Source organism: Poecilia mexicana, unplaced genomic scaffold (assembly GCF_051168715.1).
Source record: "Poecilia mexicana isolate PSO_F unplaced genomic scaffold, ASM5116871v1 scaffold_4, whole genome shotgun sequence".
Lineage (NCBI taxonomy): Eukaryota > Metazoa > Chordata > Actinopteri > Cyprinodontiformes > Poeciliidae > Poecilia > Poecilia mexicana.
Window position 1 is genome coordinate 13,985,991 of NW_028263373.1, and position 24,613 is coordinate 14,010,603.

Here is a 24,613-nt window from a genome sequence, read left to right on the forward strand (position 1 = left end):
TTTAAGCAGATAGATTCTTTTCACAGCATGCTCTCATGATCATTCATATACAAGAACTGTGACAAAATAAATTTGAGCTGACTCTTTGTAAAGCCAGTCATTCTGATCAATGCATGTAGTTTTTAAAATGACAAAATCCAAGTGAGTGTTTAAATCAAGTTTCTAAGGTCTCTGCAAGTTTGCATGAAGCCACAAAATGTGACAGCGAGTGAGAGAATCCTGCAACCCAGAGCATCAAGAGTTATGCAGTAAGTCTTTACTGTGAGTGTGACGTTTTGTTTAAACATCGATGAAGCAGTTTGAGTTGTTGTGCACACACAGAAGAGAGGTTTAGTGGCAACACTACACCTGGTTTTCTGCATAGTCTGTCTTTTGACCTGCAGAGCAGCGTTGTGGGCTGCTCTTTAGAGTGTCAGCTGCCATCACTTGTTTCACAGCTGTAGTGATGTGTGAAACTATTCGTCTGAGCTGCACAGAATGACAGGGGAAAAGAGGAAGCAGTTGGTTGTCTTTTTACTCTCAGTCTGAGAACCAGAGGAACACACTCACACTCAAGCTCGAAGGATTTTAGTCCTCTTTGTCGGAGCTTTTTTTTTTCCACCTTTAAGGACAAGAACTGATGAGAAGTCGCCTCTGTTTCACCCAATGTGAGTAGAGACTGGTTCGTTTTAGCAGAAACTTCTGCCGGTTCTCAAGTAAAATCCTCCTCAGTAACGGCTTGTTTTTCTGTGCTGATGCTCTGTGTGAAACACAGTCTTGTTCTAATCCACCTCCAAACAAGGCAGTGGTGTCTATGTCGTCCGTCTTTGTGCCTGTGTTCTATTTTTCTCAAATGCAAAACACTCGGGGAAGTCGTGAACTATATGCACTGCGATCTACTTTATTGTGGCTCCAGTTGTGCTAAGATTAAACCGAAACTGCTGCAAGAATTGACAAACTGTGTCCTTTTTTGTGTACAGTAAGTCCCTTAAAACATTTATAATTATTTCAGAGCAGACGTGTTGGCGTGTTCTTCTGTGAGTCAAAAAGAAACAGTTTCATTGCTCTGTTGCTGTCATTGCATCCACTTCCTTCTCTTTTTTTTGTATCTGCCCTATTTCCCAAAACCAGGCACATATGTGAGCCGCTCTGTGGAGTCAGAAGCGCCATTTTAATAATTTAACTTGCGTCTAACTATCTGGTGAACTTTTATGCATTTCCCCTTTTCCTTTTTTTGTTACTCTCTCTGCTGTCGGCTCTAATTATAATAATCAGCATTTATTTTGTCTAAATTGTTTCATATACTTGTATGCTGATTAAAAAAAAACAACAAAAAAAAAACTAAAGGAATGAAAAACTTCTAAGAAAAAGAGCAGCAGATGACAGTTTTTAGGAATTCTCACTTGCGTTTTTCAACTCCAGTACTCCCACTGTCGTTTCTCTTTGAACATTTTTTTGCTGTGCAGTTCTTCTGTGTTGCTGCTGGAGGTAATCCCCAGCCTTCTGACTCCCCTCCCTCCACTCAGCTTCCCTCCTCCTCGCACTGGGTGCCACAGCACCAGTGTGATCAAACTCCAGTTCAAGCTGGCCTCTGCTCTGCTCCGATGGCTGACTCTCCTCTTAACCACTCCTGGCCGTCTTTCTCCAAGCTCTGGATGAAGAGATGGTCCTTCAAGAGAGGTAATCTTGCTTCCAGGTTCAGCTTTAGTGTCAAGCCGTCTGTGGCCCACTCGAGCCGGTGGAAACTGTCTCGCTTTTCTCCTCTGAGCCCCATTCAGTTCTTTTAACGTGACATGCTGAATGCCATTGTGACCTGATTGTGGTTTGCGGTGAATGACGGTTGGAGTCTTTCAGAACAAAGTTGGTGAAAGAGTGAAGAGTGCATTTTGTTGAACAGCGAGAGTGCCGAAATGCATTGTTCAATCAAAACAGAAACTGATTATTCGTCTGTGAAGTGCCACCTTGTGTCTGCAGAGCTGCGTTTGACCTTTTGTGGTCAACGTCCAAGGTGCTCTGCAACACACGCAGCAGCCCCTGTTCTTGCTCGTGCTTCCCTTTCGCTTCTGTGCAGCTTGGCTCTTTCAAACGGCAATGAATTTTCTGATCAAAAAGATGAGGACGGCTGTTTTTGATGTGCGCTTCACGCTCTGATCTGACACCTCTGTTTTTTTTAGTTTTTTTTTATCTGCAAGCAGCATCCGTCGTGCACCATGAGAAATGAACCTCGCTTCTACTTAACTCGTGTTGGTCACCACAACCTAAAACTCGTTCACGCTGTCCCAGAAAGGGCAGTCTAAAAACATGCTTGACGTCTGGGGCTTTGTTCTTGTCTCGTCAGAATGACCTGAACTGAAAGCGTCACCATTTGTGAACCATACATCTGTGGGAAACGGCTCGACATGTGCAGCCTGACTAAATTAAATCACCTGACCGTGGCCTGGGTTCCTCTTGTGATTATCATGTAGCGCTCAGTAGCACCGAACTGTGTGGGTAAACATGTGCTTTTATTTCCTTCCACATCTTTTGCTGAACATCCCCTTTAAGGAAAAAAAGGACATCAAAATATGGGGTTTTTTGATGAAGTGTAGGAGGCGATTTAGGCATTTTATTCTGCTAAAACATCTCATGTGTAGATTTTGATGATTACGGCTTTCAGATGAATAAAGCTCAAAACTAAGTTTCCCAAAAAAATTTAATATTACATAAAACTGATTAAAAAAAAGGGTGTTTAACACATATATGTTCTGTTAAAGTCATGATGTGGCCCTCATAATCATGGGTAAGGCTCTACAGAGAGCTTTATCCATGTACTTTATTGCAAAGTTGAGCGGAAGGAAAAAGTGTGGCACAGATTCAAGAGGATTATATAAAAAAAGTCATCTTAGAGTTAGGAAGAGATTCGCAACGCATGGACTGAGGCCAGAGTCGGTGAAGAGTCACAACAAGAAGACATATTGGGTCACAGCTGTTGCAGCTGTTTGTTTTTAGCCACTTCTAAACCAGAGAGAATATCAGAAGCTAAAAGAAAGAGGCGATGGACTATTGCTCGGTGCTCTTTTCAGATGAAGGTGAATTTTGCCTTTTAGTTGCAAACCAGGATCTCAGAGTCTGGAGGAAGAGTGGAGCGGCTGCGGCACAGAGCTCAGTTTCATTTAGCCACTGATTTTCTGTTAAAATAACATGACTTGAATTTAAAATGAATAATGTCATCTGTTAGTGTTGGCATACTGTGTGTTAGGAAGTCAGAAGTCATCAGGTCACTTCATACTTCCCTCTACTGACAAGTTTTATGAAGATGATGAATCTTTTTTTTTTTTTTTTTACTTGCCCACACCACTAAAGCACCGTAACCTCCCTGCCACGCTGCAACGATGCAGTAATTCGTGTAAAACAAACCCCAACTAAATATTAACCACAGACACCGGACATTTGCTTTTAGTAGTGGAGCATTTCTGAAATGTATAATTTTCTATTAGCTTAAAGTAATATTTACTTTAATGTTGGGATTTAATTGACTGAAGTCATAGTCATGAAACTCTTGATTAAATCAATTCACTGAGTTTTCACATTTTCAATTGAATTACTGATGTAAATGAACTTTTAAATTATATTCAAATTTGCTGAGGTGCATATGTCTACATTCAAAAGTAAATAATTTTGCAGCGTTCAAATTTATAATGACTTAACGTATGTTGGCAGAAATTGTTCAACCAGTGATTGGAGTTGTTTATTGCTTACAGATTCCTGTTTAAACAACTTTTAGTTCAACACGATACATGACGAATGCCTTGTTTACCGAACACACAGTTCAGTGACTATGAATAAAAGCAGTTGTGTTAAGTTTTATGCCGAGTCTACTTCAGTAGTGTTAAATAGTTCTTCATGCACACTTTCGAGCATATAAAGCATCAAGCTGCTTGCAGCACATTTCACATGTTGACATTTTTACACGAGTTACCCATTTTTAATCTTTTTTTTTTTTTTTTGCTGCAGAGTGAGACCTCCCTTTTTCACAGGGAGCCAAACTCTGAAAAACAACCTGAGTCTGATTTAATAAAAAAAAAAGAAAAAGCATTTTAAACCTGAGTGTATGTGCACACACAGCAGTGCACTGATGTTTCATTGTTTTGTCATGTCTGAGAAGAAATGAAAGGCCAACCATAAAAGGCCACAGCGACTCTGCAGCCCAGCATTGAGCGGCTGCTGCAGAGTCTCCTCTGAGTTTACACTTAACACAAGAAGGATTTGGACACAGGCTAATTCTCCCTCCGGGGAGGATGCTGCCACCCCTGCTGCCTCGGCCGATGATTTAGTAATATGGAGAACTGTATCTACAGTGTGTGTGTTTACACAGGAGCATCTCTGGCTGTCAGGAGGAAGACCACAGTGGATTCTGCAGGCCGATAACAAAACAGGGTGCGAGACTCGGCCTGTCGTTTTGCTACGTGAGCTTAGGAATCAAAATGAATAATTTGGTGCGCAGAACAAACGATTCTTTGTAGCTTTTGTTTCTTTTCGGTTTGAATGAGGGCACAGGGGCGCCCAGAAAACCTGGAACCTCTTTGTAAGACTTTGGTTTGATTTGTTACTCTGGAAATCAGTCTTGTCACCCCATGTCGGTTTTGTATGTTTAGTAAATTCGTGTTTTGGTTTGGTGTTCCTATGTCTTGGTTTTTATGTTCTGTTTGGTTTCTCCCGGGCCTCTGTTTTTCTTGGACTGTTTATTTGGTTCAGCCACTCTTTCACTGGGAGCTTCAGCCTCTCACTCACAGCTGCAGCAAATCCGTTTTGTACTCTCCGCCCTGCTTACGGCATTACAACCCCAAACTTCGCCATGTTTTAGTGGGATTTTGATTGATAGACCAACACAATGCAGTGTATCGAGGGCAGTGTATTTGCGTTTTTTCCAAATTGTCTACCATGTATAAATTATAATGACAAAAAAATAGAAACATTACAAGAATTCTGTTGTAAGGCTAACAAATTTAGACTCAAGCAACAGATGAAGCTGTGAAAATTATTTGTCTAACTTTAGATTTTTTTTTTTAGAAGGAATTTAAGTGCCAAGTTATAAATAAATTAAAAAAACTGAAGTCCCACATCTCAATTCATTTAGAAAACATCTTGAAATGTGTCCCCTGGGTAGCCAAAAATGTCAATATGATTATATTTAAACATTCCTGATTAGACTTCATGGTCTTTTCTTTAACTTGTTAGAATTATTTATAGATATATAATGTTGTTCTTGTTGTTTTCATTGTGTATTGAAGGCGTGCTGTTGTCCATTTTATAGTGCAATCAAGTAACCATGTCCGAATCAGGGGTTTCTCAAACATGCGTGGAAGAATCAAAACAGCCGTCCAAGTTTTGATGAGGGGATAACATTATAACATGATATAAAGTTTAAAACAGTAACTTCACCCTTTAAGGTTGTACACACAAGGTTTGAGAGACGTACATATAATGGTACGATGTGTTCTCAAGTGTAGGTCTCTGCTGATTTTAGCAGGTTTATTAAGATTATTAATAGATGTCATGACTGAGGAAAGATGTGGGGGTCTTAAAGTTTCTTGTAGTTTGCCACCAGGTGCGGTGGTGTTTGCCAATTTCACAGTGGTTGATTGCTGTTACAAGACAAGCTGAATTTTTATATCAGTAAAACCAGTTGGTGCACCCTGACGCTCGTTGTATCAAGACGAGTAATTCTGCTGCTGCAGTAAAGACTGAGCCAGATAATGTGTTTCAGCACAGATGGACTTGTGGCGACTCATAAATATTAATAGTTTTTCACATGTAGTCAAAAAGATTCTGTGAGTTTAACTGTGATTTTATGGAACAGGCAAACGCAAAGTGGTTTGGTAGGTGGAAGGTTTTAAATAAATAAATAAATAAATAAAATAAAAATCGAAATAAAAATATAAAATTGTTTTATGCATTGGTGTTCAACTATTTAACTTTAATCACAGTCCAGCAGGTCAAAAGGGGAAATCGTTGGCGACCAATACTTCAGAGGACTGTGAAGAATACTCGACAGATTAAAAGTATTCTGACTGAATGACTCATTCACTCTTCTTTAAAACTGAATGATGGTCTTAAAGAAGAGTGAGGAATGTCTTTTGAAATCTGGATAATGCAATCAGCTGCAATATAGATCTCCCTCCTCAGATTGGCTGAAACCCGTGATACAATGCAACAGGATTACACACCCACATGTCTGCTTTGATCAGTGTCAAAAACGGACCTTTTTTGTCCTCTGCCACTGATTTGTAGAGGCGACTGTAATATAAATGTATGCTTTGCACACCGCGATCCGTTATTTACCACAGACGGGCCGCTTCTTAAACTGCAGAGCAAAGGAATAAAATCGAGCTCTCCACCACCACTGACATGTAAAATAACACTGACCCTCTGAGAAGTTGCTATTGGTGACGGTGGCTTGCGGCATCATGTGAATCGAGGAATCTGTTTATGTAATGGAAATGTAAAGGAGCTTTCAACAAGAGCCTGGAGTGGGGTCTGCAGCGGGGCGTTTCATCCATCATGCACAGCACAGTCCAGACTGATTACACAGGTGCTGCGTGATTGATGCATTCAGCAAGCCGTCTGCCTTCCCTCCGGCTCCTTATCTCTCTAGAGAGCCGTTGACTGTGCTGTACTTTTAGAGAAACGTTTGTTTTCAACAACAACAAAAAAAAACAAACAAAAACAAATCAATGCCTTTGTTGTCCAGCATCCGAGTGCAAGCCATGTAGCCGGTCCTGTGGGAATCCCAGTACCCAGCTGAGCGTCCAGGCACCCAGTGGGAAAGGATCTTCCTCCTCACTACCACCGGCCTCCATCACAGAGGATGTATTCGGTGACAACACCAGTGATGATCAGGTAAAGAGTCTCTAACCTCGAAGTTTCTCCGGCTCATACAAGTTTCTTAAGTTCCAGAAACTGAAGCGGTGATCTGCTAACTTTGCAAACTTGTGCTTGCTGCAGTTTGCTCAGTGTCCTGTTCACAAAGCAGATGCCACTAATGACCTACTGGTGCAAGCATGTGCTTTGAGTGCAGGAGGGGTGAGCAATTTGCCTTCATGCTGGATGGCAGCTATGTTTCATGTGCTCTCTAGATATGACTCAATGCTGCAGACACCAACACAACAGCGACAGCATGGCATCCTTAAAAGAGCTCGATATCACAATCAGAATCACTTTATTGCTGTAAACAAATTCACAGGCTATGTAATTGTGTTGATAAAAAACAAAATAAATAATATCTCTGTATCAGAGGGCAAATTGAATGAGCTTTAATCAGGGAAGAGGTTCATAGCAACTCTACAGGAGCAACCTAGATGTATGAATCATTAGTTTATCATTTATTTCCTCTTTAAAGAATATGAAAAATAAAGCTGATATTAAAAAAAAACAGCTTTAAGTAGTCCTATTTAAAGTTTTCAAAAGGCTCAGTAATGCTGTGGAAGGTGACTTCGTAACCGAAATCAAGCTTTTTTTTGCTCTCTACATAGAAAATCTAATGATTAACGTCACCCTGAACACACCGTCGACACAGTGAAACATTGCATTAATTTGTTCTCCCCTTTCACATCGTTTTGTCTCCTTCCTCTCTTTGCTATCGTCCAGGATGCATCCTCAGTAGTCAGTGACTATGACTGCCCCTGTGTGGACGCAGGCAGCAGCCTAGAGGACCTGCAGGGTCTCAGTTCCTCCCTCAGGGACTCAGAGTACTTCAAAGACCTGCAGGTAGAATCGCCGGCCTCACAGGCTGCAGCGTCAAAAGACACCTCTGCGCTCCCAGAAAGCAACGCACGGCAAACCGATAACTTACAGGAGCCTGTAAACACAAATAGTCAGACCAAAAACCAGCCCACAGCTCTGACCACAGACTTCCTACAGGTCAATGCAACATCATTTCCTTCCTTTGAGCAATTTGCAGATGAACCTCCCTCTGACTCTGCTGCCCAGCTCAGCCCAAAGCCGCTGCCAGGTTGTGTCGCCGACGGCGATGACTTCACTGCCTCTGTACTCAGCCTGAACTGGACAGTTAATCTAAATGGACTGCTGGAATCCTTGGAAACAGTGAAAGCGGTTGATGAACTAGACGACGTAAAGCGCCAGGGCAAAATGGAGCTGGATGGAGAGCCAGACATGGACAGCTTTCCAATTTTTGTCAGATCCATGTCAACGTCTCGGAGGCACAGCTGGGGGGTTCCTCTGTCGCCCCTCAACTCTGGCAGGAGGTAAGATGAGCAATAGGTGGTAGAAAAAAGTTCACCTTAATAAGTCATTGCAAACTAATCTGTGTTCTGAGTACGAATTGAACTTAGATGTGAGCATTAATGCTACATGAGGATTTCTCTCTCTGACAGTTTAGGCCAGAGATCAGCAAACTTTAAAACCCACAGAGCTATTTTCACTCTCATGTCTGTGTATTATTTATCCAGCACTGCAAAAGCTACAAACGGACGGTTACGGTTCTGATTAACTTCAGAAATACCAACTGTAAAAATGTGCTTAAATGGTAAAAACTATTTTATTTATGTTATTGGTTGTGAGGGAAAAACAAATAATGTATTTGCGTCATCCTGTTGTGAAAACTGTGTTGAAACGGCTTAAAAATAGAAATATTGAGAAATTCTGCAAAAGGAACTGCTATTTGTAATTGCTGTTGGTTTTACCAGCCACTGCTGACGTCCTAAAGAGCCACATGCAGGCCTTCGCTTTAATCCATTGCAGCATTTTTTTATGGCGTCATTTGAGTAAAAGTTAAATAGTATATTTTATTTTTAAAAAAAAAATATGCAGAGAGCCTCATTAAAATATCTAACCGCTCTATTTGACATTTTGTGTTTGCTTCGCTGTGCTCTCAGACTGAGTCTGGACACCGCAGCCATAGACAGCGATGAAGATGGAGACGATGATGACGAGCAACAGAGCAGTCTTTTCCAGTCCTCCTCCCAGCAGCAGTCTGACAGCTTCTCAGCAGGAGCCGGAGATGAGCCAGATGGTTTCAGTTTGAGGGTAAACAGCCACTCTGCTACCAACCAAAAGACTTTTATTAACACTTCTCAGGCTTTCTTCGCGTCAGTGTCGAGTGAGAATTTCAGTAAAATGTCCACATCCTAAAGAATCACTACAAATTGCTTGATTTACTTCAAGTTTAGCCTCTTTCATGTTTTAGTAACATCCCATTTTCACCTTCAGACTTTTAAAATAGGATCATCCCATCATTTGCCGTTGCAACAGCTTCAAATCTTCACGGGAGGGTTTACACGAGGTTTAGGAACGTGTTACTTTTGCGAGGTCAGACACTGATGTTGGGCGAGAAGGCCTGGCTTACAGTCTCTGTTACAGGGCGCTGTGCAGAACTGTGATGCAGCTGCTGCACACTGAATCTGCCTACACACCAGCTAAGTTTCTAATAATCATAAAAATGCGCAAATTGGAATTACAAAAATAAGTTTGCTTAATGGAGACACATTTCTCGATAAAAAGTTTTTGTGCTATGATAAGGTGGTTTTTCAACCGTATCGAAATACTCTTTTTTTTTTTTTTTTTTTTTTTTTTTTTTTTACATCACATGATGTAAAAAAAACATCATATGGTCAACAGCCGGATGTTACTACTGGCAAAAACGATGAAGAAGACGACAGGACGAAGGACGGTGACGGTTCGCTTTTGTTTGTTTCGGACAATGTGCAGCTGGCTCCACCAGAGCTCTCACAGTATTGAACAGTTCATAGCAAGTTGTCTGTCTGTTATTCAAACACGTTGAATTCATAGTTCCTCGATAAAATCACCAACTGCAGTTTCCCCAAAACACAGCGCATGTAGCCGCTTCCCACTCCAATGCCTGACACCAACATCTACTCTGATGGCTGACTGATGATGATCTACTTTTGGGAATATACAAAACAAAATCTTTCACTCACAAAAAGGATCTAAGAAGTACATAAAACAAATGAAAGAATGAAAAACCAATCTGGTTCGAGCAGCTTTCTGTTTACTGTCGGTTTGTCTTGCGTTTACATTGGCGGATCATGTTGGATCCTGTGTGTCCTGTAAAAATCTGGCTGGAGTGTGAAAAGTTGGACGTGTTTTGGGTTTTAGTTGAGTCTGATGCCCACAGTGGAAGTCTGCTGCTATTGACTCTGCAAACTTTTGGATGGTCTGGAAGACAGAAACAGATGAGTGGCATGATTGGATGGGAACCAGGAAGTAAACAGAAATAATGGAGTTTACCAGGAGTGTGGGAGACACAGAGTCTCAGAATCCAGCTGAGACAGGAGATCCAGATCATGAAAAGCTTGGCCTGGAGAGACAGAAATGTTTGCAGAGAGCTGAGAGATTATATACAACATGCACAATCCAATAACCCATCATCTGAAAGTCATGGCAGAAAGCTCAGAAATGATGACAGAAGTACTCAAAAATAGTGGTGCCAAGCATGTGAGAGACAAGAGGCTGTGAATATTGTCAGAGGCGTTTCAGCAATACAAAATTAAGCACCTTTCTAAACAAGCTGCTGTTTCCTAATTACAAAACATGACCATCTATTTTAGAGAAATCTATAAAATGACAGAATGTGGAAAAAGAAACAGAGTGTGAATACTTTGTACTTTGTGATGGCACTGTAACGGCACTTTGAGAAATAAAATCTTCAAATTTCTTTTAGTTTGAAAAATAATTATTAGATTTTTATTTCAAAATAAAATCTTAGCACTTCTTTTCGACATAAAGAAACAAAACTGAAACAGCCTATCATCATCATCATCATCATCATCCCTGAAAATAGTTTTTTTTATATATATATTATCAGTTTCATTAAATCCTAAAGGGTCAATCATTCAAAGATCCATGTGCTATTACAGGATTTTATGCAGCAGCTCACTGAATGAGATCATCCAGCATCTTGCACATCTTACACAATACAATTGCAACTTAATAAAAGCTAATAGACCCTGTGCTTTCGGAGCCTCCAGCTTTCTGGCTCGTAATCTGGCATCCTGTCTTAAATTACCTTTCAAAACTCACTTGGCCTTTGTTAATTGCCAGGCATAGTTATAAATGAATTCTTGTTTTAGTGGCTTGTTCCTCAATTTAAAGCTTTTCCATAAAACCCTCCCTTGTGATAAAACATTATATGCACTTTTTAAGAGAAAAGAGGAAAAAGGGATGACTGGAACACTGGATTTGATACCAAATAAGTCCACAGTTAGAGGGAAATGATTCATTTGGAGCATTGTGCCAGACTACAGAGAGCTTCCTCGCTACAGAGCCCAAAAACGACTAAATACTCTGCAGATTAGCAGCTAATAAAGGCCACTGTAAGCACAATTAATCTCAATACAGCACCTGCTGTAAACTGGGAAGTGGATGTAAAACAGATCAGATGTGCGTTCAACGCCCATGCCCGCTTATTCCTCTTTCAGGTCACCGGTGGACCAGGCAGGCAGCTGTACTCTCGATCGGACATCCTTGCCACCGATGAATATTCCCGAGCGGCGCACATTTCCCGCGTCGTGCAGACCTCCAAACAGGCCGCCAGGGCAGCAGGAGGTGGGGGGCAAAAACACATACTTTCTTCATGTTTAGTTGATTCATGCTTCACCTCTTTTCACAGTAGATCTATTCGACTTTTTCTCTGCAGTGGCAGAGGAGTTTGACCCAGAAGAAAACCTGCACTCATCAGAGGGACAAAGCCATATGTAAGTGCAACAACGCAGCTGAATACCTTTCCAAGAATATGATTCTGTCGAAGTAACAGTAGTATGAGTTTAATGAAGCTTGAAGGAGTGGAAGACGCTGCAACTCTTGAGCGGTTCATGCAGATTCTGCTCTGTAGTTGTAAATAGCCTGTTACGGTTACCTAACTCCCACATAACAAAGGGGCTTTCCCCATTCTCCCCTGACATTTCTGCTCCATTTCAGACGTCTGCAGTTTCCCCCTCCCACAGCTCGCGCTCCTTCAGCTGCCAAGATGGCCCCTTTGCTGACTGACTGTGTCTTTATGTAATAAATGGTTGTACTCTGGTGATTTCATGGATGCGCCAGATGAAGGAGGATTGTCCTTCACTTTACGGTTTCAGAGTCAGTTCCCAGCAGACTGGTTCTTCCCTCTCCCCCCTCCACTCAGTGTCAGTGTTTTATTTGTCTTAGGCTGATGGTACAGAAAGTTCTGCAGGAGCTAAAGCTGTACTATGGGTAAGTAAACAGGAGAGGGAGGCCTGCACGCTTTAGCTGCTGTTCTAATGAAGACTGTGGCGGCAGAGTTTGGGTCTTCACCAGGGAGTGTTTACAAATTACACTATTTGTGTATGCATGATTTTTGCACATGGGGTTGCATGTGTCTGTCCTGGTCACTGTCACAAACGGTACGTCACCGTGGCTGGGAAGGATCTGCAGAGCACAGAAAGTGAGATGATTGGCTCCTAAAAGTTCACGGCAATATAAATCAGCTCATGCTGTCGGACTGTGCTTGTTTTTTTTGTTCCTATAAACTCTGGCTTTGACATGCTCATCCTTTACAGTCATTTGAGGTTTATATTTGGACCTGCGTTCTGCTTAAATGGATTCTCTCGCTGCATGAAGTTTTCTAACTGTCCTTCACAGAGCGAAGCACAGAAACAACAGCAGTCCAGACATCAAGGATTCAGGAAGTGTCACTTGGTACGAGTTCCTCTCCAATGCGTAAGTGCAACAGTTTACCATTGCACATTCGGTAATGACAATGTATCTTTCTTTCCAAGCGATGTCTGTTACTGAATATATTTTCAAATATCGCATGTTGCAAATTCCGTGGATGCAAAGTTTGTAATAAATAGATACTTAAACTTTTTGTCCAACATTATATTGATCATTTAAACTTCTCCCCTTTTATGAACACTTTCAAGCAAACAAATACAAATTATTCGCAACCCTGGCAGATTTAGGTTTGAAATTATTTTCATTGAACTAAGAAATTTGGGTAACACTTTATTTGAAGGGGGGTGAATAACACTGTCATGACACTGTCATAAACATGACATAACACCTGTCATGAACATGAATAAGTCTTCATGAATATTTATGACTGTTGTCATAAAGCGTCATTCGGTAAATTATGACACTTTTAATACAAAGTTGACATTATTCAAAATGTCTTTGTTATGACAACTTGACATTAACCAGGAAATCATTACTGATATAAATTTGTTATAAAAGAATTAATGATTGCACTTTAAAAATGAGGTAACTTTATGTTATTAAAGGTAAAGTTTAAACAGTAATGATTTCTTGGTTAATGTCAAGTTGTCATAACAAAGACATTTTGAATAATGTCAACTTTGTATTAAAAGTGTCATAATTTACCAAATGACACTTTATGACAACAGTCATAAATATTCATGAAGGCTTATTCATGTTCATGACAGGTGTTATGTCATGTTTATGACAGTGTCATGACAGTCTTATTCACCCCCCTTCAAAGTGTTACCGAAACTTGTTCTATCTTTATTGGCTGGGCCACTCCATTTATAATTTTTGTTTCATTTTGTTTGCAGTTACTGTCATTTCCCTAGTTACACCACTTCCTGTGTTCTAGTTTTCTCTGTCCTTGACACATTAGTCTTTTTTATAATGGTTGTAAACGTTCTAATTTTCTGCCTGAGCCAGCTATGGCCTGCTGCAAAATTAATTGAAGAAAGTAAACTGAGTAAACTGCAACTCTTTGAACAACCTGCATGGTCTAGTAAGGCAATTCTGCCACTGACACAGCAAGCCAACCAGTCCCATCATACTTCTTATCTAGATTATGAGAACAGAATACGCACAGAAAAATGTAATATAAATAATCAACAGCAATTTTAACTTTAGCTTGCAAGAACTCTTAAAATGAAAAACAACAGGGTCAGTAAGGCTGACAAAAAGCCACAAAAGTTCGATCGAAACCAAGACAAATTTTCAAAAGCACAACAAAGTGTTTTTGTTGTGAAGCACTTTGGTCAGATGAGGTTGTTCTGAATGTGCTACGTAAATAAACTTTGACTTGACTTCACTTGCATGCCAACGGCATTTTGCAGAAAGCACAGAAAAAAAATATCTACAGCATGTGAATTCAGTTAACCACAAAAGGTTTCAGTCATTACTGTACAATATGTCAAAAGCCTGCGGTTTAACTTATTTTGTGATCTGTAACAATAAAAGATGAAAAACATTTGAGATTTGTCTCAGAATAATTAAAACTCTCTGCAGCATGTGAATTCAGTTAATTCAGATGATCTTTTGGAAAAGGGTATTTATAAATTCCACCCTCATAAATAATTTACTTAGAAAAATATAGAATTAAAGGTATGAAACATATCAATTTATTGTTTAGCTTATCAAATGAAACACCTGGAAAACTAAATTTCATGCAGGTTAAGAGATTTTTGGCTTATTTTGATTTGTACACAGGATGCTTTCTTCTTTCTCCAGGAACGAGGAAGAGGAAGACAGAGCAGAGAAGGTTGAGAAAGGAACAAAGGTGAAAAGGACCCTCAGCTCCCTGAGGAGCAGGGTGACAGGCTCCTTCAATAAAGATAAGGTAAACAACGCCTCAGATGAGTGGTGCATGGCCTGCATTGGTCTCAATGCATCAACATATTCCAGCAAGTCAGTTTTATTTGTTGTCCAGCAGCTCAGTTTATGAAACCAAATCTTGACATGTAAACACTTTACTTGTATGCATGTGGCACTCACAATACTTTAATCTTCTTACACAAACCCTATTGTATATCCTGACACACGGCCGCGCAAAACGCGCAGCATGCGCAGTGATGAAGGAGAACACACAGCATTTGCATTTAAAAACCGCCCTGTGTGTTTGCTTCTCTCTTTTTTTTTTTTTTTTCTCTCCAGGGTAAGAACCGAGAAAAAGAGCTGCAGAGGGAGAGGGCGAAGGAGAGGGACAAAGAGAAAGAGAAAGTGTGCAGGACCCGCAGCAGCAGCAGCAACGGGCATCATTTAGTGCCAGGCTCCTTCTCCAGCTCCGCCACCTGCTCACTGTGCAGCAAGAGTCTGCTGAAAAAGCATGGAATGCAGTGCATGAGTGAGTAACACCGCAGTCACAGATGTACATGCGCCCACGCTTGCTCACCGCCTCACACAAGTGCGCAGGTGCTACGCTCACAGACAACCTCGCATCCAATTATAGCTCTGCTGCATGCATGCTCATTTACCAATGTAGTGGTGTGCTGGGGCACACGGAAAAAAAACTGCCAAGCACGTGGGCGCACCCACCACAAACTGCCTGAAATGTCTTACACTAAGCCACTCAGCCATAACTTAATGAGCAATGGACGTTAAAGTGCTCGGCCTGATGTTTTTTCATTAAAGAAATGCACACATGCACATGATACCATACCATACCATACCGTACCAACTTTATTTATAAAGCACTTTAAAACAACCGGTATCACTTTATTTGAAGGGGGGTAAGATTTGTCACGTAATTTGCAATATTTTAAACCTGGACTGCAGATGTTAATAATTTTTTTGGTAACACTCATTACTGATATAAAATTGTTATAAAAGTATTACTGATTGCACTTTAAAAATTAGGTAACTTTATGTTATTAAAGGTAAAGTTTAAACAGTAATTATTTCTTGGTTAATATCAAGTTGTCATAACAAAGACATTTTGAATAATGTCAACTTTGTATTAAAAGTGTCATAATTTACCGAATGACGCTTTATGACAACAGTCATAAATATTCATGAAGGCTTATTCATGTTCATGACATGTGATATGTCATGTTTATGACAGTGTCATGTCAGTCTTATTCAACCCCCTTCAAATAAAGTGTTATCAAACAACCACAGCTGATACAAAGTGCTGTACATCAAAACACAACATAACGATAAAAAAAATAAAAACTTACAGTTTAAAAACAAAAACATACAATTTAAAACTAGATCCCGCTGGAGTTGAAAGCCAAGTAAAATAGATGGGTTTTAAGACGAGCTTTAAAAGTGGACAGTGAAGGGGCCTCTCTGACCTGCAAAGGCATTATGACATTTGCACCTTAAAACCCTTTTGAGACCGTAGAGCCACTCACTTCAGCTGGACCGCAGAGGGGCTGACTGCAAACAATCAGCCTAAAACAGAAGAGATAGTAGGTGAGGGCTTCACCTAAACTACACCCTTTTCATAGTTAAATATTAATCTTTGTTATAATAGGTAAATCTCAAATCTAACAGCCCATTGAGTGGTCAATATGACTCAAATAGGGTTAAATAAAAGTTAATTCACTTCATTTACTACTTGCATACAAGATTAATTATCTAAAAAATAAGACATGAAAGTTTAAATAGCCTGGGATAAAACAACTGAAAACAAAAACAAACATTCAGGCAACCAGGACTGCTTGAGAAACATTTATATCATCAACATAGAGATGAAGAAATATGTTCATAATATTCTGACCCAAATTATTAAAGTGCAAAAAGTACTGGTCCTAATACAGACCTGAGAGGCGCCATTTGGGACATAATGGCTTTTATGGAAATAAACCCAGTACCACCCAGTCCATATCCCACAGAACCAGGAAGGTACATTAATGGCATGCTGTATAAAACACTGTCAGATAAACTGGTTTTTGTCCTGAGTGGGCAAAGTTAAATTAGTGGCAAATCGGTGACCTGCTCATAGTCATGCCTTTTAATTTTGTGTTATGGTTGATTGGTGTGTACTTTATCACACTAACCCTTTCTTCTAACTTTCTGCTAAACAGATCTCTGGAATATAATTTTTTCTTCTTAATTTGGAAATTATTTCTTACCTAAAGTTTCTGAGCGTTGCTCACCCTTTTCCCTGGCTTTTAGACTTCACAGGTGATTTCTGGGTCCGGTCTGTCTCACCTTTAGACGTTGGAACATATAATAACAGCTTCAAGGCAGTGTCGCAAAGATGTACCACATTTCAATCAACTGAGTCCTGGTTCTTAAAGAAGAAATGTATTCTGCAGGGAAACAGAAAGCCCTAGATTATTGCTTAAAAATCATTGGAAATTTAAGATAAACTTAGAAAGTAGATTTTTATTAAAAAAAAAAATACTTGAGTTGCTGTTATTTTAATATAAGATTTATGAGATATTTACAAATCTGTGACTTGAAATCATAGTTCCTTAATGAAGGATTTCTCCCGCAGGCCAAACGCTGCATGTTAAAGGTTTTTCAGTTTTTTTTTTAAATTTTATTTATTTTTTATTTAACATGGTAATACTCCATTGTTACTATTTTAAGATTTTTCTCACAACTTTAAAAAGGATGCCAATAAACAATTATCTGAATCTAAATATTTTATATATTCTCTTAAAAAGTAATATTTCTTAAATCCCAAAAGACACTGATCACTTCTGCCTCTTGTGTAAAGAATTTACTGGAAGCGCAACTGGCTTCTCACAAAACACAAGGTTTACTGGCTTCATTTCACATCACTTAATGTGAACTGAGAAACTGGATTTTTTTTTTTTTTTTTACTTTAGTAAGCAGGTGCTTATGGAGAAGTAGCTGTTCTGCGCTCTTGTTTCTTTTATGCCTGGAATTAAATGTTTACCTTGTAACTTCTGCTGGTTGCAATATTTCCAAGATATGCATATAAGTCCCACAGCGTGGTGTAATGAATGATTGTTTTTAGCCGAGTGTTTATTAAACAAATGTGTTCTGGCATATTTCACAAGGCACAGGAAAACCACACAGGCGATGGAAGCTATTAGTTATTTTGACATTAAAAAAGAAAGCATATCCCGTTGATGCATTTGTCCATTAATCAGACATTACTGCTGAGTGTGATGGTGTTAAAAAATTAATGCTGGAACACACACGCAGGCGTGAGAAAACAAGTGAGTGTCCCTTTAATTTGAAGCGAGCCCTGTGGGGATTCAGCCTGTGGAATGTGTGGTTTGTGTGCCAGAGATTGTTCCCAGTGGATGCACTAAAACTGGACAAAACCAACAATAACTTAGCACACTTGCTGCTGTCGGGTCCGTGTGGAGGATGTGATTCACTGAGTTTAAACTTTTTTGTCGGATGCGGCTGATTTGGACCAACGCGAGTGTATCTGGAGCGGAGCAGCTGCCACAGCGGGATCAGGTGGATGAAGTCCCGTTGTTTCCTCTTAGCGGACCTTCTAACACATCCTACCGCTTTGGTGCTAACAGGCTAACAGCTAATCACAGCCAACTTAACACTATATGTTGCATCTGTTTGTCGCACTGTGCAATGTTAGGGTTGTATAAGTGTCTGGGCAAGAATTGTACATCTTTAATCTTTTTCTGCAACTTGATGTGTGAAGAACGCCACTAAATTAGTTAAGTCTTTCCTGGTTAGCGATTAGCAAAGTAACGCTAGCGTCTTAGCTGCGCCTTTATTTGAAAAACAAGGTTAGTTGGGTGATTCGTTGGTTTTAATTGGCTTATGCTGAACAAATAACGCTGGGAAACCCTTGCGTATGAAAGCAAGTGTATGTTCCACAACTTCTTTATAACTTTGAGTTATAAAAACCGTCTCGGGAGACTACAATTGATGCTGCTTATTGACTTTAGGAGAGGCTCAACAGGTGACTGCTAACTTGGCTAATGTTAGCTTCCTGATGACTTCTGTTAATTTTCCAGCAGTCAGCTGGTGAAATGTATAATTGGTTCAGATGGAGACTCTTTTTGGACAGAAAATGTGTCTATTATCCATTTTTGAAAAGTATTTTCCTAGTGTACGGGTGAGAAAAACATGGAAAACCCTTAAAAACACTTTTCCAACTTTAAATCTCCACATTGTTCACTACGAGATTAATTTGTCAGAAATGGATAGCAGACGGGAGGAATTAGGATATTGTGCTTTCTGGGCTACAGCCTGCTTTCCTGTAGTGTGCTTGTAAAGATCATTATGAAAAAATATGATTGCGTGTGTAGACTATAAATTAGGAAAAATGTGGTTTCTTAATAGAATTCTGATAACTTTATGACCCTTATTTAGATTTAAACGTGATTTATATTTACCCAACATTTTTAAAGATATTTGTTCCTTTGAAAGATGTTATTTCTTTCTTTAGTAAATGTAAAAAATGCTATTCACCACTTTGCCTTTCTAATAGACCTTCATAGAGCCACAATATCAAGCTTCTTACTGTGAAAAATAGTGTATAATTGTATTTACTGTTTGAAAATGGAAAACAGTGTGGTAGCTTATCAATAATTTCTGAAATCAAAATAAAGAGGTTCAGGTTTATCATACGGTTACTTTTTCAATTGATGTCAATTTGAAAATGTGTTTAAGGTCAAAACCTTTTGTGCAACTTTATCTCTTTTTTTTAAAAAAAGAAAGTGGACTATTGCTCATCTGTAACTTTATTTTTAACATCCAGGTATAAAAACACTGAGTAACAGGTTACTTAAAAAAGGCGTACTCTTCAGATATGTCAAAATTTTGTAACCAAAGATTAGGGTTTGCTTTGTGTTTTTAAGTGGCACAATTAGTAGCAAAATTATAATTGCAATATCTGGGAAGAGAAAAGAAACGGTCACTAATGGTAACATTTCCAAGAGACTTGGGATATTATAACGAATTATTTAATTTGAGAGAGCAACAGCATGATGTTAATTAACATTCTGAGAATTTCCAGCTGATTATTTTCTATTCCTGATAAAATCTAAGCCAATTAAACATGAACCAACAAAAACCAACATCAAGACTCTAACTTATACTATTTAATTGATTCTCAGTTTTGTTTGTCACTTGTTACCTGTCATCCATTTCAGTTCGTACTGGGAATTTACAAATTTCCATCTCTTTAAAAGCTTTGGTTGAAAATATATTTTAGCATTTCATTTGTCTGGCTGTTCAGGGTTATTAGGTCTACATCAGACTGAATTTAACTTGCAAATAACATTTGCCAGTGATTCTTCTGATTAAAAAGACAGCCAGCATGCCAACTGTGATACTTGCACCACAGTTTGAGAACCATTGCATTTGTTCAAATTAAGGCTTGTCAACAGTTTTGTAACAAACTCTATCATAATTATGAAATTTCATTTAAATGCATCTTTGTGTGTTTAGGTTTTTGTAATTTCTCCAGACAGGTGATGTCCTCTGAGGCAACAGGAATATCACTGTTTCGTCTATCCCATTACATCTCAGCCGTTTTGCTCTCTAGCTGCAGACATCGATAGACGTGCCTCTCTCCCTCTGCCCGTTTATGACTGGGTCACATGGTGTTAATTGTGCTTGGCAGGTCTGCTGGGGCCAAACAGCCCAATCCACTGACTCTTAGTCTCACCCACCTCATCCTATTAGCACACGCTTTCGCCGCATGTTACTTTTTATTAGCATGCCAAGTTTCCTAGATGTGGAAAGTTTAATATTTTGACTATTGCAAGGTTTTTCTCACATTAACTGATTAACTGTTTGGTCTGTATTGAGCTGTTTAATTCTATTAGTTTAGCAAAGCCATTATTTTCAGAGGTAGGAGTAGGTGCTAAATGGGACTTTTTGCTTGAAAGTAGGACTGAAACTAATATTTAAGGCAACTTCTTCTTTCAGTATGCTCTTCTAAAATGTCTACCGTGTTTTCAGTAAACTATGGAGTCATATTTTCAACTCCGTCCTTTAGCCAGCCCACGTTTAGCTTGAATGCACCACTTCCCTTTCGGGCTTAGAGGTAACCTGTGGTTAAAGTATGTAGTTCGCAGGTCAGCCAGCCATCTTTATTTAGTGAGATATATTTCCACTAGCAAAGTTTAGTTTTGCTCTAATAGTTAATATATTTCAAGTTGTTCCTGTTTCCCCAGGTTACGTCATTGGTTGGGTTTTCAGGGAGGAAAATACCTTCTTTCGCTCTCAAAGGCACACATGCCTAAAATCACAGGCAGCCGGTGGCATCACTTTTTGTTTGGCTACTCTGTTACATTCACATGGTGAATGGATTGTGTTAGAAACATTTGAACCGAACTGTGAAGCTTGAGTGTGCAGTTGAAGCAATGTCCATTAGAAAGTACTTGAGCAATAGGTATGGATATACTTTAATAAAATACAAAGAAGAAGACGAGTCAAGTGAGATTTATTGTCATTTCAACGTAGTGCACAGTGGAATGTTTTTTTTTTTTTTGTTGGATTGTTGGAAGTTTGCCACCTGAATCATGCATTGCTGTTGCACACTGCATAGTCTGGTTTATAGGGTGTACTTGGATTTTTTTTCTTCTGATTTTTGAACAAAGTATTTTGAGATGCTTTGGTCACACAGATGGGAGTCAATTTGCAGGTCAAATACTGATACTGTTTCTCATATCTATTAAATGCATCAAAACTGATCATTTTCAGCCTTTAAATGCCTCATTTAACAACATATATATATATATATATATATATATATATATATATATATATATTGATTTGAGTTTATTAAAAACCAGATAAATGTAAGAGACATGTTTTGATGCATAAATTAGGAAAGCTTTTCATTAAAACTACTACCTTACTGTGCTTTAAGTCAAAAAACTTAAAGCACATTTTCTTTTAAATGAAATGCTACTGACCTTCAAACAAGCAAAACAAAACGTAGACCAAAAACAAAATCAGAACTGGATGAACATTTGCTGGTTAGACCTTAAACAAAATAGAAATATTGGTGTTGGCCAAGTAAAACGTGACCAGTGCAGATCTAACACAAATACATTTTCTGATGACATTCAGTTGCTAATAGACTTGAGAACCAACATGTTTTTTTTTTATTTAACTTTATGTAACACTGTGTGACCTCCAATGTGATTGAACCTACAGTTTAGCTGGCTGTGTTTTATCAAATCCCAGCTTTATCCCTAAGAAAACCCAGAGCTGTCGTTGATCTGGGCCCCATTTGCACCTCCGGTCCACTGAGTGACTCACTGTCGACCACAGAGCTCTACTTCTCGTTTGATTGGGTGTTCATTAGATGTTGAGTGGGGGTGGTTTCGATGGTTGTCATGTGGATCAGCTGCTCACATGAACAAGTGACTGGACCTCATCATGTTGCTCATTAGCAGCACAGCAGCTGGTTGATTGTCACCAGAGGATAAATCATCTGGTCTTCACACCGAGCCAAGATGGCTTCCATGCAGTCTGTGGTGAGGCATTTGTTTGGGTTTTTCCAAACATCATGATGACGACATGTTCTGTGGTCTCAGTGGACAGGAAGCACAGTGTTCCTGCTGCTGTTTGCTTATCATTTTAGCTCCATCGTAATGCATCTGAACTCAGTTTGAGGAGAACCACCACTGCCTCAACAACGAGAAGTGACGTTTGTTGAAGCAATTCTGTGGCTTTTTGTCCTTCTACCTGCTACACCCTCTTCTCCTTTCATACCATTGCTGCTCAGTAAAACTTAGTTATCTTTAATTTAAGAATAGTTTGGTTGTGTCACATGTCATCATGTCTCTTGTCTGATATATTCAGCCTGTTGGAGAGATTATTCTTGATTTTTGTTGCCTTATTTTGTGACTTGCTGTTTTTTTTTTTTCTTAAGTTACAAAATAGTTGCTGTGACAGCTGTGTACATTGCTTTGCTCATTTAGCTGGTCTGCTATTTTTTTTATTATTTTTTTTTAGCAAGTTATGATTTAAATAATTATTACATTGGCTTACAGATGAGTTAACACATCTAGGATCTTTATGACCTGTATCTTTCTACTGAGTTTTTTTAGGGAGTCTTTTTGAGTTGTTTTATTCTGCTAATCTCTAAAGCTTTGTGTTTCAGTTTTTGTCTAAAAGTGATGAAGTAAAGTTTAAGTTATTAGTGGCAGGTTCAACTTCATACTGATAATTGAAGAGCAAAGGATTTTTGTCAACGGTTGTGAAGTCAATTCATTTATATTAGCATTGTCATTGTGCTTTGATCAATGCTTTGAGTATTTAGCTGCATTCCTCAACGTGATGAACTGATTATTGGCGTTCAAGGGTCAGTTTCTGACTTGCCAGTATTGATTTTGACCACTTCTAATTCCTCAGAACAGCGTTAAAATGCATTTTCTTTCTTGACTTTTTGTCATGATTTATAATTTGTTACGTAGTCTTAGCCGAGGCGACGTCACACTGTGTGAGAAAGCTGTCGCTGTAAAACAGAATTTTACTAATCCAATACAAAGAGTAATGATTAGGCCTGTCGCAATTAATCACTCACTTGCATGATCAATTAAAATGAGCTCTAATTCCCATTTTGATTATTAATACTTTTTGTTTAGACACATCATAATCCATTTTACTTATAGTTTCAGTTGTGTGTGTGCGCTTTTATTTCTGTTTTTATTTCTTGTTTTTTGTTTTGTATTATCTTGGAATATTTAAAATGTCTTTCAGTTCCAGTATTAAGATTTCTGAGTGCATAAACTTGCATTATTCAATTATTGATACATTAATTGAAATAGTCTCAAAACAATAATACAGGGACAATTTAGTATATTGTCAATGGCCCAGTAATGATTGCCTAGCTGTTGGCGTGGGCATGTATCATATTGTTTGTCATTTATTGTGATCAATTTCTTATCATGGTACAGTATTGATTTATTGTCGTCATGACAAATTCCAATTAGTGATGTTTAAAAACACTAAAAATGTCCATATTGACGTGATTATAATTTTTTTTTTCTCCACTGTTCAATGAATTTGAAAGTATGATTAAATGCAGTTAGTGTATGCATTTTAGTGACATAAATCACAAATTGTATTTTCATCAAAAGAAAATATGCTTCTTTCGGTGTCCTAAAGAATCATATTACAAGTGGGTGTAGTAAAAAAATAACTACTTCTCATTGACACTTTTCTCATTATTACAATAGTACTACGAAATGTTGTGGTAAAACTTTAAGTCCATATCTCCCACCACTACCTAGTTGAGATTTTAAACTTTTTGAAGCATCCTGCATCGGCAATTAGCGTATTTAAAGTTGATAGCGTCTTATTTTCGGAAACAACAAAAGATACAAAATATCCACAAAAATATTAAAACCAGTAATTATCTAGCACCCTGTTTAAACAAACCAACGTTTAAACACAGTTTCCCTTTAAATAGCTTCCTAGAGCTTTTGTGCTTCCCATAATTTCATGTTTACACACTTCATTGACACTTTGAGAAGCTTCTTCCCACAGTAAGAAGTTCCACATCGAAGACTCTTGGGATTGCCCCGACTTGCTCCTAGTAGCGTTTAGTTCTAGTCGGTCCACTGACCGTAAAATCTGACTGCTGTCCAAAATTTCTTTGCAGACAGAAATGATCATTGGTCGCTTCATATTTCTACTGAAAAGTCTTTATGGTTGTCTTTTTTTTTTTTTTTTTTTTTTTGTTCTAGCACACAGACGGGAACCCGGCTGTGGAAACGGTCACAGCTGGTTGTCCTGCAGTTGCTCCCTTAGTCAGGAAGCTACGATTCAAGCCTTGTCTTGTCTCTATCGTGTCGTGTGTGAAGTGGAAAATGTCTGAAGCAGAGTTGAGAACTGATGTAATATAAATACGTTTTTCCACCTTTGAACTGTTGTGACCTGGCGTTCTTCTATAATGATTGTAGAAATGGATCACTATTTAATATCATAGCTGTTAATTTGGAAACTGAAAATCATTTGTAAGCCATTGTCTAAAACATGTTTTAACTTT

The 24,613-nt window shown here is 38.8% G+C and overlaps 1 protein-coding gene across 2 annotated transcripts in view; it reads left to right on the forward strand.

Annotated features, from left to right (window-relative positions):
- Positions 1–405: 405 nt before the first annotated feature.
- The window catches only part of arhgef18b (Rho/Rac guanine nucleotide exchange factor 18b), a 51,213-nt gene continuing 27,005 nt past the window's right edge, over positions 406–24,613 (forward strand). Inside the window, exons 1-9 of one of the 2 annotated variants that reach the window (XM_088005001.1) lie at positions 406–1,659; positions 6,710–6,858; positions 7,606–8,222; positions 8,853–9,003; positions 11,415–11,541; positions 11,633–11,690; positions 12,595–12,672; positions 14,437–14,545; positions 14,860–15,049. In XM_088005001.1, coding sequence (XP_087861127.1) covers positions 1,359–1,659; positions 6,710–6,858; positions 7,606–8,222; positions 8,853–9,003; positions 11,415–11,541; positions 11,633–11,690; positions 12,595–12,672; positions 14,437–14,545; positions 14,860–15,049 — 1,780 coding nt within the window. In that variant the 5' untranslated portion in view covers positions 406–1,358. The remainder of the gene's footprint in view (positions 1,660–6,709; positions 6,859–7,605; positions 8,223–8,852; positions 9,004–11,414; positions 11,542–11,632; positions 11,691–12,594; positions 12,673–14,436; positions 14,546–14,859; positions 15,050–24,613) is intronic. The other variant, XM_088005000.1, reaches the window with a different exon arrangement.